At 37.0% G+C, this 13,085-nt stretch overlaps 1 protein-coding gene across 8 annotated transcripts in view; it reads right to left on the minus strand.

Annotated features, from left to right (window-relative positions):
• LOC117419853 (UPF0606 protein KIAA1549-like) overlaps nucleotides 1-9,163 on the minus strand; it is a 74,988-nt gene extending 65,825 nt beyond the window's left edge. For 5 of the 8 annotated variants that reach the window (XM_058985717.1, XM_058985715.1, XM_058985719.1 and 2 more), the window contains exon 1: nucleotides 7,701-9,163. In XM_058985717.1, the coding sequence (XP_058841700.1) occupies nucleotides 7,701-7,836 (136 nt within the window). In that variant the 5' untranslated portion in view covers nucleotides 7,837-9,163. The remainder of the gene's footprint in view (nucleotides 1-7,700) is intronic. The other 3 variants (XM_058985721.1, XM_058985722.1, XM_058985718.1) reach the window with 1 other exon arrangement.
• Nucleotides 9,164-13,085: the final 3,922 nt, after the last annotated feature.

Here is a 13,085-nt window from a genome sequence, read left to right on the forward strand (position 1 = left end):
AATGCAAGGCCCTTGTCCCTTCTCCCTCAAGCATTTCATTCTCCCTTGATGAATCTTCAAACCCCTGACTGTTGTCGCCTTGCTCCAGCCGCAGACACAAACCTGGAGTTCCATGTCTTTGCTAACTGCAGATCTGTAACGTCTTTTGTGAAGTACTCTCCATACTCATATCCGTTTCCGTTCCTAAGTCGTTAACCGTGTTGTCCAACGTTGAGTCATCTTCCACCCCCACTCTCGCAGACTCTAGGGGTATTTTCCTCTTTCATTTCTTAGAAGCCTTGGGCGGGTGTCTCCAGTATCCTGTAAACACAGAGCTGGATACTGCCGACAAGGGTAGCTAACCCTTGCCAGCCCCAATGGGGTCTCTTTCCTCCTGTCAGCTGTCTCTCCAGGCTGTCACCGTGCAAAATTATGAGCACTGAATGCTTAATGCCCAGATCAGTCTTATAGTAGCAGCGTTTGCTGAAAGAGAGCAGCTCAATAATTTCCATTACATGAGAGTAGATGTTAAAACTTCATGCTGATTTGAACTCTGCTCTCGCCAAGATAAGCACCAACTAAGATGTGGCTTTACAGTAAACTAATGTGATCCATCTGTGTCTCCATCCATTTGCGTTTCCTTCCTTATGATGATGTAGATATCCTTCTGCCTGGTGTTGATGGCTGAAGTGTAATGCTGGCTCCAGGGATCAGCTTATTTTGCCTCCCTAGGAAGCTTAATGTGGGAGATCAAGATGCATAGCCAAACCTGAAGTTGTAATATGCTGCCGTCTGTGCTTCTTGCCATTACTTTATCAAGTTCCAGTGTTTAAACAAATACAGAAATAAATATATAAACACAACACCTGACATAACAATGTCAATGAGGGGACACAATGTATGGGACGTAATTGGCAGCCAGGAAGTCTCTGATTCACTGTCCAGTCTGTTACGGATGTGACTATTCCTTAAAGAGCACTGCCCCTAATTCCTTCATGGAAGCTTACAACTAGTCATCGCTTTGAGACAGTTCTTCATGAAACATCAATAATTACTGCTACACCTGTGCTGAGCTATTTATTAAAGCTAAATAAGGCAGCCAAGATGACCACAAAACATCAAAAAATCCCTAAAAAAAATTCACGAAAGAAAAAAGGTTACTTAAAATAACTCACAGTTGGGTCTTAAAGGTACAGTGACAGAAATGAAATACAGTTCAAATTAAATACACAACAAACACTAGTTTAAGTACAATAATTGTACACTATTCCAACATTTAAAACACAATGTTACGCCCAACAGTAATATGTAATTAAACTGTAAAATGTAATGTTGGCTTCATTTTGCCAAACCTGATGTTATGGCTGTTTAATATCTGTTTTTGTTTAAAATAACCACTTGTTACCTATACAATAAAAAAGTCTGATAAACTAAAATACAAAATGTATGATAAAAAACCTAAGAATGCAACTTTGTATAACCAATCTGTGTCGTAAGGGGGTCTTGTAGGTTGAGGGCTGCAAAAAAAACCCTCAGGTTAGCACAGGGTGCTCAACAATTATTCCTAACATTTCACTTAAATATCTCACAGTTCATAGTGTGAAAGAACCAGTGCAGCCAAATACAGAGGGTCCTCATAATCCCATAACATGCGCAAGGTTAGAGTGGGATGTATTGTGAAACTTCTAAGAGGGGCTAGGAGTGTAAAATAAAAGTGTTGTATATTGGTGAAGAATCAATAGTTATTGTGTTCACATGTTACAGCTTCATTGATGTCCCAGTACAGTATTGAACATTCAAATCCAGTTCAAGTTATAGTTGTTCAAAGACAAACAAAAATGGGGGAGTTATTGTCTCTGTGACAGGAAAAAAATTCTTTGCCCAGGTGTGGCAAGGCAGAGCCCTGTGTGTAAATAGGTGGCAGGGCAGAAAAGCCCTGCTGAGAAATGTATTTTTATTTAAATGTATTTGTTATGATTTAAAATGTATTGTTTGGAATTATTTAAAAACGGGAGTGTGTTGGGATTTTGTAGTCCACGGTGTCATGGCTGAAAGCCTAAAAACAACATATCCCAGAAGCCTTTAGGGCTTAAACACTGGGGTGCATTTAATGGGAGTGTTAAATTGAATTATTGTTTAAGGGGTTTGTAATTAGTGTGAGGTGTACATGTATATAAGCTTGTGTTTTTTCTGTGTTCGGGGTGGGGTTGTTCAGAGGCGGAACGTGAAGTAAAGAGAAGGAAACCGAAAATAAAATGTTAAGCTGTTTACTTATTTTGGGTGGAGGGATTTAGTGTGTGAGATTTGTTGTTGTGCAAACCTTTTATTTTGGCTCTATGAGTGTTTCATTTATTTTTCTTTAAATAAATCCGCGCACCAGCATGTCCACTCGTAGTACCTGTCTGTGTCTCAGTCAGCTTCCTGGTCTGGGGATGTCATCACCAAGCCGTACCAGGTAATAGCAGAGATCCTTGTGGTTGTGTCCACCCCAGTAATAAAATAACAACAGTACAGTATGGTGCAAAGGGTCATGCTTTATTTTAAGGGGCCATTTTTTTGTTAATTAACAACTAGCTAACTTACACCTTAACACATGTTTTGATAATGATTAGTTAATACTGTTTATACATAGTGCAAGATTTACTGTGTTATACCATTTAATAGTTTATAAATAGGTTACTGCATATTAACAAACTAGTAACACAAAAGGAGCAACATTTGTTAATCTGTTAGTAAGCTAGTTGTTGGCAGTTAATAAACTAAAAAAGCGAGACCCTACTTCGAAAGTTTGCTTTATTCATTTACATGTACAGTATGAGCTTGTGATGTCAGATGGCCTATGATGAAACATACAAATGTTAGATTACTTAAAAAAATACTGTGAAAATGTTAAACATTGCTCAGCCTTGTCCTCTATTAAGTCTACACCACAAAATCTCCACATTGTTTGGCACAGTTCAGCACAATTGGCAGTCTCTACCTGAGTGAGTCCCAGGATTGAATAGCAGGGGGTGTTAAGGTCAGAATTGAGGTGAACCTCTAATGCTGCCTGCCAGCACCGTGCATGACAGCCAGTGCTACTGTCCCTCTTTATATAAAACAATGAACAAAGCAATTACAGTATTTTCTACCATGCTGTGTGTGAACAAAGCTTGATTTATTGTATGGGATTGTAGAACCCTATTCATAACACCCAAGTGCAAATGCTACAGAGTAAGTGTCGTATTTCAAATTATGGAGGGTTGAACTGACTCATTCATGTTTAATGGTCTGTGCATTACAGTACAACACTTACGGACTCAGTTGCGGCTCATTGGGGGGGGGGGGTAGGTTAACCTGTTGCCTAAGAGTAACAATTTGAGGCACAAAATTCATAAACATATGAATAGAATCAGGTTATAGTCAGTGGTGTAGTCCTGAATCTTAAAGTACCGGAACGTCAATTAAAATATAGATTTTTCCAAAACAAATGATACAAATTCTCGTTTTATTGTACATTGAACTTAAGGTAACATTTAATAGGTAATGCATGCGTCTCGCATGCAACTTTTGGACTACTCTCCCAGTGCATTTTCCAGCCAAATTTGGCTTGTTCTGCATCTAGGGAGGTAAGGTTGTCTTTGGTGGTTTGGTTATTTTATAGCTATTTTTATCATGCATGTTTTGTTTTTTAATTCCTTTCGCTTATGTCATCAGCAGTGCAGAACTTCAGTCACCACGATGCCCTGTAGTATTAGTATAACACGTCCTGCCCCCGTCTTTTTTCTGGAGCTCTGCAACCAATAGAATTACGAATCACACAAATGCTCAGTTATGTTTTACTCATCACCAATCAGTACAATTAAAATAGCTGTTGTTTTTTAAAGACTATCTGCCCACAGTTCTGGACAATTTAATTGTACACTACATTCTGAATATTTTTTTTCTAGATTAGATAAAAAAACAGCGGTTCTGGTACTGTAAGTTGTGAGAAAAAAAACAAGCAAAGCAGATAAATAAATCGTTTAACATTACTTACCAGTTTTTATTTTTTATTTTAAATAAATGTGTAGCACTTACTTATGCTTTTGTAATATATACTAAATCTTAAAAGCAAGGGCAGAATGAACAACTGCAAGGGCAGTCGCTCACTCCAATCCCCGGGTCTCTGTGACTGATGTACAAAGCAGCTTTAAACCAGTATTTATACCCACAGTCGTAGGATGCACTTTTGCTGTCAGCTGTCTTCTTCAGCATTTTTACAAAAAAAAATTGTTAACCTTCTTAAAGTAGTACTGTAGTTTGTAATATAAGTCCCTAATTGGACACTGATTTTTTTGTTCCTAGTGCGCATTCAATGGAAAGACTAATTTGATTTCCCAACAGAGAATAGATCGCTTCATTGATGCCCAGGCACTGAAATTAGAGCGCTCAGGCACTATATGAGCATTTTCACTACATAGGTCTCAAATGTGCAGTTTTGAAAAATGTTACTGCTAAAAAAATGTATTTTCATTTTTTCAATATCTGGCGGTTAAAGAAAGGTCTCAGTTTGCTTGCCTTACTTTGTTCAAGTTTACATCCTAGGTCAATTCTCCTCAGAAGTGTCTTCAGGGTCAAAGCATATACTGGCTACAAAGCATGTCAATCAGTCAGGGAAGCAGCCGATTGGTTAATCATGTCACCTAGAACCACTTCACATTAAGTACTCCTAGCAACGGTAATTAGGACATGATCTGAAATCCATTCTGCACTACATTTTATGCAACAGTATTTTAAAACTTGATTTTTGATCCAATTAGTTGACTTACTTCCTAAATAATTCCTCTCAAATGTGTTGAATTGCAGTAACAAGCCATGAACACACTTAATGTTTACCAAGCTGATGTACATGAACCCTGGCAGGAATACTTGATATTGTTAGCATCGACTGACAACGCACTGGCACAGGCAGGCACTGGTGTCACATTATGCATCAGGACTGACAATGCAGGATCATTGGACCTGCATTGTCAGTCCTGATGCATAATGTGGACAGTGGTGCAGCATACCAATGCATTTCTCGCTGTCCTTGCTGATGCATTTAACAGTGGCAGGAGAGTAATGGGGTTCAAAATGCATCCACCAGTACAAGACACCAGCTTCACAAGCGATTGAGGTGCTGGTGGTGTTTCCATTCGTTCCCTATAATCACTGTTCTGATTTTCACAGTTGTATCTTTAATTGTGAAATGTTTACAGCAGAAGTTCAAAATAAGCAGTGTATCCCAAGAATAAACTGCCTAGTATACAATCACGGCCTAGTCATATAGATTGCTAGTAGACATGTTGATATCATGACTAACTGGTGCATTCATATGTAGTCTTGGAACTTGCAGGCCACCAGCTAAACATTGTTCCATTTCACCAAAAGAGGACAGGAAGCACTGTGTATGCCAGCTTTCTAATTGAAACCACCCTGGGACTAAATGACCACATATGTAATGATGGATTTTTGCTAATGCTGGGAAAGACCATTTCTTAACTCTGGAGATTGCAAAAAAAAAAAAAAAAAAAAGAATTGTTTTTACAAATAATAATGTTCCATCATCTTTTTATATAATTTGTTGCAGAAATGTTATAAAAAAAAAAAAAAAACTCAACAGGCACTTTCAAATTACTAGTGTCCAAATTAACATATTTTTTAAGGTCATAGGGGCCTGTTGTGGTGCATGGTATCTATGGTTACAAACGGAATAATTGCTTGTCAGTACAGTAAAATATAAATACATAAACAAACAATACAACTGCAGTTTAACCACAATGTACATTTTCTTAACACCGTGTGCCTTCAACTTTCCATTCTATACTGCATTTATTATACTGTAGGCAGAGTTAAGTAAACACAAATCTCAGGACACACAAATTGTTGAAGTGCAACCAAATCAACCACAGAGTATATTTAATATGAGTTGTAAATAATCTCTAAAACACAAAAAAGAAAACCCCAGTACCTGCAGGTATGTATTTTTGGTTTATTAAAAGTATAGTGTACCAAACACTTTTTACATATTGTATGTATTGCAAAATGCGGTTACCTTATGGTTAAAAACATTTATTATATTTTTCCTCGGTTACAACAGAGCATGGCTATGTACAAATACCAACTATTGCACAATCACTTTTAACTCGCAGATGCTTGATGAGTGCATGCTGTATCATACATAATGTAAACCAAATGGATACTGTTGCCCGCTGAAAACACTGTAGCAAAATGTGTTTGATCCCTTTATCCAGAATCGTTTACACTGCAGATGTGGTCGAACTCCAGTCAAATGTATAAGAATATGACCTTCCTATATATATACAGCTCTGGAAAAAATTAAGAGACCACTGCAAAATTATCAGTTTCTCTGGTTTTACTATTTATAGGTATGTGTTTGGGTAAAATGAACATTTTTGTTTTATTCTATAAACTACTGACAACATTTCTCCCAAATTCCAAATAAAAATATTGTCATTTAGAGCATTTATTTGCAGAAAATGACAACTGGTCAAAATAACAAAAAAGATGCAGTGTTGTCAGACCTCGAATAATGCAAAGAAAATAAGTTCATATTCATTTTTAAACAACACAATACTAATGTTTTAACTTAGGAAGAGTTCAGAAATCAATATTTGGTGGAATAACCCTGATTTTCAAGCATAGCTTTCATGCGTCTTGGCAAGCCAAGTACAAGGTTGTCCTGGAAGAAAACTTGCTTCCTTCTGCTCTGACAATGTTCCCCAACTCTGAGGATTGGTTTTTCCAGCAGGACAATGCTCCATGCCACACAGCCAGGTCAATCAAGGTGTGGATGGAGGACCACCAGATCAAGACCCTGTCATGGGCAGCCCAATCTCCAGACCTGAACCCCATTGAAAACCTCTGGAATGTGATCAAGAGGAAGATGGATGGTCACAAGCCATCAAACAAAGCCGAGCTGCTTGGATTTTTGCGCCAGGAGTGGCATAAAGTCACCCAACATCAATGTGAAAGACTGGTGGAGAGCATGCCAAGACGCATGAAAGCTGTGCTTGAAAATCAGGGTTATTCCACCAAATATTGATTTCTGAACTCTTCCTAAGTTAAAACATTAGTATCGTGTTGTTTAAAAATGATATGAACTTATTTTCTTTGCATTATTCGAGGTCTGACAACACTGCATCTTTTTTGTTATTTTGACCAGTTGTCATTTTCTGCAAATAAATGCTCTAAATGACAATATTTTTATTTGGAATTTGGGAGAAATGTTGTCAGTAGTTTATAGAATAAAACAAAAATGTTCATTTTACCCAAACACATACCTATAAATAGTAAAACCAGAGAAACTGATAATTCTGCAGTGGTCTCTTAATTTTTTCCAGAGCTGTATATATATATATATATATATATATATATATATATATATATATATATATATAATGTACTGTATATAGCATGAACATGTGTAATTGTACTTGTATCTTTTACTTTTAGACTGGCTTCCCTGGTAAATAACGGTGTGTTTATAATAATTGAACTAAATTAACATTCCCTTCATCGTTTATTCGTTAAACGAACACAAAATGTCCACCTGCAAGAAGAGCGTATTTAACTGCTTGGCAGACACAAAGGCAGTTTCAGCAAATTTGGATATCTCATGTGACACCCTTTGCACTTCCACTGGGAAAAAAAAAAAAAACAAAAAAAAAAAAAACACGTGTAATTGAAGCATCACTTACCGGATACAGGTGAGCTTGTTGCCACGGAAACCAGCACCACAGACCCCAGTAAGAAGGCGCAGTAGGCTCGGGTAAACCCAGAGGTTCTGGAGCAGACGACCTCAGAGCCAATGACCAAATGAATCATCTTTTCCATTTCATACAATTCATGACATTTTCATCCAACAGCAATAAAATTCCTCCCAGGATGATGGCTTTTCGCCGTTTATCTTGCCAGTTTCCACTTAAACGCATAAAGGATGTGTACAATGCGAATTACATAAACCACACATCTTACCAAATACCGTCTTTCTGTTTTATTATTATTATTCCTTTCTGTACATATGTTGCCTTTGTTTTCTTACATCATATTAATTATGGTTGGCAGTAATGTTTCTTTTTGCATCAACAGTGAGTAAAATGACCACCAAATCCAGTTTTCATTGATGAAATTTTAATACAGGCAAAACGCTTCTTCAACTGGAAAATCCCATTCTTACATGCATTACACGAGTGTATTGGCACTGATCAATAAAGACGTTATACTAAATAAGCCAAAAAGACCATATTCCTTTGTCCTCCATGGATAATAAAAATGAAACATGCATATTCCTTTTACGCGGTTGTGTTTTTATTATAGAACTGAATAAGCTTCATATAGCTTTCTGGCAGCCCTATATTTTAGATTTGCAGCCACGGAAACTGTCCAAACACTGTGTTATCCTTCTTTTTAATAATTTGTTCCAATTCCGTTACACATTCTTATCAGTCCTCGCAAACGGTGGCGAATAACACTTACAAATGCAAATCATTAATGAATAGTTTGCACGTTTCTTCGTACAGCAAGGCAACGGCCACCATTCACCAATGGTAATTTTAATCCAGCGCCTTCAGTTTTCCCAATTACAGAGTACAGGGATGTCCAAAATCTTCCGCGTCTTTATGAAGCGGTTGTCTTTTCAAGAAACTCAAACTTTCCCATGCTGAATGAATGTCCAGACTGTAGAATTCTCTTCATGTTCTCATAACAGCACATTCCACTTCTGTATAGATCAGTGCAACAAACCTTAATGCAAAGTGACCATAATAACTGTTCAATGCAAAACAGCGGAGAAGGTGGAACTGACAATGCAATATATCCTGGATACCACCTAAGCATGCCCCAGACACGTTTCCTACCAAGACTTTCATAACGGTTTATTCTTTTTAGCCTGCCGACTAGTTTCCCTGCATATTCCTTCCAAGCTACCTCGTTTGCATAGCCAAACAGATGCAGCTGCAGCTTGCTTTCCTGAACGGGTTGACGGCCTTTGTGAAATTAATGTTTTTTTCTCTTCCTCTCCCAGAATCTACTTAGAGCATCCTTCGCTTGTGCGGTGGCCGCCGCTAGTCAATTCAGACTTTGCAAACTGTAGTGTAGAACGTTTTGGATTGTTTCAAATGAAACCTCCTACACTCTTCTCTGATTAGACATTTATGACATCAGTGGGTTAGTTGATAGTGTTCATTGGTTAAATCCAGTGCTCTTCAACATTTCCACTGGGTTAGGTTGCCTTCCCCTGCCCCTGCTGTGACAGCCTGTGACAGCGTTACTGCACCAGGCGTCTGTGGTTACACTGTGCAACGTCAGCCTGGTCTTAAAGGGGCAAAATGTCATGTGTTGTATTTTTTAAATGTATATGTGTTTTTTAGTATCCTCGTTCATAACAGTACATACAGACACGTCATGCGCACAGGGATCCCATGTTCTTTTTTTTGTTTTTTTTTGCACAATTTTGTGCTTCTCCAAAAACAACGGGATCGAAGCTATTGTAACCCATGGCAACCACGTTTTACAGGCGTACATTTTGGCTACATTAACACTTGAAATACTACAGTTTAACATGTAACATGAAAGAAAGAAAGAAAGAAAGAAAGAAAGAAAGAAAGAAAGAACTACTGCAGTATTTTTGGGTGCAGTTATTTTGCAGTACTCATTCATATTTGAAGTTGTACTGTACCCCAGTTCAAGCAAGTGTTATTGTGTCATCCCAAAGTCTTTGTGTGAGGTCACTGTAATTAATTCAAGAAGGATAACCCTTACAGATGAGCTCCCCGCGATTCAGATCTAATAGCCATTACTGATTAAATTATTGATAATACTACCGCAACAGTCTAATCTACACTGATTAAGACAGGACCCTGATGTTTTTTTTATTTAACTTGTGTTCACGGCTGTAGCCAGCCATGAAAAATCACTTGCCCATATGCGTTTTATTTTGCGGCAAAGCAAAGTGTAAAAGAGCCAAAATAACTAATTATTAATATGATTTTAACTGAGGCCCATGTCTCTGGTGCCTCATAGCTGGCTACGGCCTTGGTCTTAAACGTTTTACATTATTATTAATAGCAAATGGTGATAGAACTTACAAATCCATTGTATAACTACTGTACAGTAATTGAGTGTGACATACTGACAGACAGATGTAAAAGGGAAGTCTTAAGCACTATAATTAAGAGTCGTGTTTCTCTGCACCCGCGGTTATAGAGCTTTAAACCTCATCTTATCTCACAGACAGGGGACAGAACCCATAACGGCAGTGTATCACACAACACCACCCGCTATACAGATATCCTCCATGCACTAGATTATGATAGTATGCATTGTCTTTACCAAGTTTCATCACAATTGGATAATAGTTTCTGTTTTCACAATATTTACTTTGATAGAGATATGAATCCTGAATAGGTAATAATAAACTACTATTTCGACCATAATCACCCGACAATACTTGAGGGGTGGAATGGCTTTGTGTAGTCCTATTACAAAAAAAAAAAATCAACACATTTCTAAGACTGGCCACTTCCCTCAGTGAGCTGTTTCAAATTAATACCAAAGAGCAGCGATGCAATGCAGATGGATTATTAAACACTATTAATGATTCATTTGCACACCAGTGGAATGTTTTGAAATGCCTGCCAGAATGTGGGAGGCAACAGCACATCCTATTTGTTTTCAACATGATGACAAAGAAATATAATCAACTTGTTTCTGTAGCAACTTAAAAAGGCAAAGCATAAAACAAACCAGCCCCCTGTATTGCAGTTTCCAGATGGGATCAGAAGACTTGAACTGAGAATCATAGCAATCTACAGTTAAAAGTATGATGTCACCCCAGTTCTGCACTGGTCTGGAAGACACCTGAAAGACGTCTTATACTGGCAAATCAACGTGAGCATTGCTTGGTCAAGAAAACACCATGTTATGGGCAAACTTAGCACCTTGATGGATTGTTAGTGATCACATGACCATGAGGAATGTTTGCTCCAACGCATGGGTCAGAACATTTTGTTTAAGGGACATACCTTAAACAACAAACTTTTTAATGTTAAACTCAGACAAAACAGAATTGATGATAATGAGACCTCAGAAGCAATACAAGAATATAGATTCATCTGATTTTCTACTCGACGGTCTCTGTACAGATTCTAGAGCAGAGATAAAAAACCTAGGTGTCATTTTTGATTCAGACCTCTCCTTTGAATCACACATTAAAAATGTTACAAAAATTTCCTTTTTCATTTAATAAACATAGCTAGACTGAGAGGCATGCTTTCCAAGCAGAATGCAGAGAGTTTGATGCATGCTTTTATATCTTCAAGGATTGATTATTGTACCAGCCTTTTTGCTGGTATTAGTAACAATGTTATATCTCGGCTGCAACTTGTACAGAATGCTGCTGCAAGAGTTTTAACTGGGAGTAAGAAACAAGATCATATCACTCCTGTGTTGTCGTCCTTGCATTGGCTCCCTGTTCGATTTAAGATAGATTTTAAGGTGCTATTATGAACCTACAAGCCTCTAAATTGTTTAGCTCCACCCTATTTAAAGGATCTTTTAAAACCATACGTTCCTAATCGTCCACTTCAATCACAGGATGCCAGGCTACTTTCCATACCAAGTATTCAGAAACAAAACTCAGGCGGTAGATGCTTCAGTTACATTGCACCGAAATTATGGAACGACTTGCCCAGTACTATAAAGGAAGCTCCTTCTGCCGATGCTTTTAAATCTTGTTTAAAAACACACTTGTATAGCTTAGCTTACACAAGTTTTTAAAGTGATATTCTCTCGCTTGTATATAACATATAATTGTATGTGTGTTTTATTGCTGATTTTATATATATATATATATATATATATATATATATATATATATATATATATATATGTGTGTGTTTTTTATTTTATGTGTTTTATTTGCTGATTATATATATTTGTATGTGTTTTTTTATCATGTAAAGCGCTTTGTGGCGACCCCCGGTAAAGGCGCTATACAAAAATAAAGATTGATTGATTTATTGATTGATACCTCACCTTTATCTCTCAAATAAAAATGAATGAGACGTACAACTAATAGTAAGCAAACGGCTAGTTTTGTGTAGTTTTCTTTAGACATTATGAGCCATTATTATTTTTTCTTCTATCATAAAATAGTACAATATAGTAGATACAAAAATGTAATCATATGTCCATGCACTATACCAACTTACACCACTGATCCTTCCCTGGACTAACAAGCTGATGTTTTGCATCGTGCTTTGCGCAAGATTGGGTTGTATAGTGATGTCTATTATCAATATTACAGAGTCACTAGGTGGTAGTGCAGCGATAACTGAGCCAGGGATATATATATATATATATATATATATATATATATATATATATATATATATATGTTTTGTTTTAATAAAATTGTTAGTGTAAAGTGTAAACCAATGACTGGAACACCATTTTTATAACACTGTCAATTCTCACAAGATAGTAGTGTGTGTACCCTCTAGTGGAAACCATGTATATGACAAGCTTATTGAACTTACTGCCAAAACTGACATGATTTCTTTTAGAAAGGCAGCTGTGCACAGCATGTCGTCGTAAAAAGTAATAACCCCCAAAAAAGCTGTTTATTTATATTTTACAGATGTTTTAGATTGGATTTTTTTTTTACTCACAATTAGATGTTTTCCTTCATTAAATTAACAAATTGAGAGCTGTTTTATTTAACTTTTCGTATTCAGTACTACAGTAGGCCTATCTGTTAGGCAAGGAAAAACTTAAGATTCAGAGTTCAAGTATATTATAATATTTATTGGCACATTGACAAATATCATGTACCTTTTGTTTTTTTATAGCCTTTTAACTCAGATGTGTAATTTGCTGCTTCTTTTTTTTAGAAAGCCCAGAAGAAGAAAAAAAAAGCCCACTAGCTCAATAAGTTGCTTTCAAGTTGCTACGTCTGACGCACGGTAACACATGAATGAGCTTTTTCAAGTGGGCTGTCAGTTTGGTGTTGTCAAAATCAATGGATTTGGGGAGTGATAGGAAAGATTAGGACACGGTTGCATAGTTACACAAATCATTGTCAA

Source organism: Acipenser ruthenus, chromosome 14, assembly GCF_902713425.1.
Source record: "Acipenser ruthenus chromosome 14, fAciRut3.2 maternal haplotype, whole genome shotgun sequence".
NCBI lineage: Eukaryota > Metazoa > Chordata > Actinopteri > Acipenseriformes > Acipenseridae > Acipenser > Acipenser ruthenus.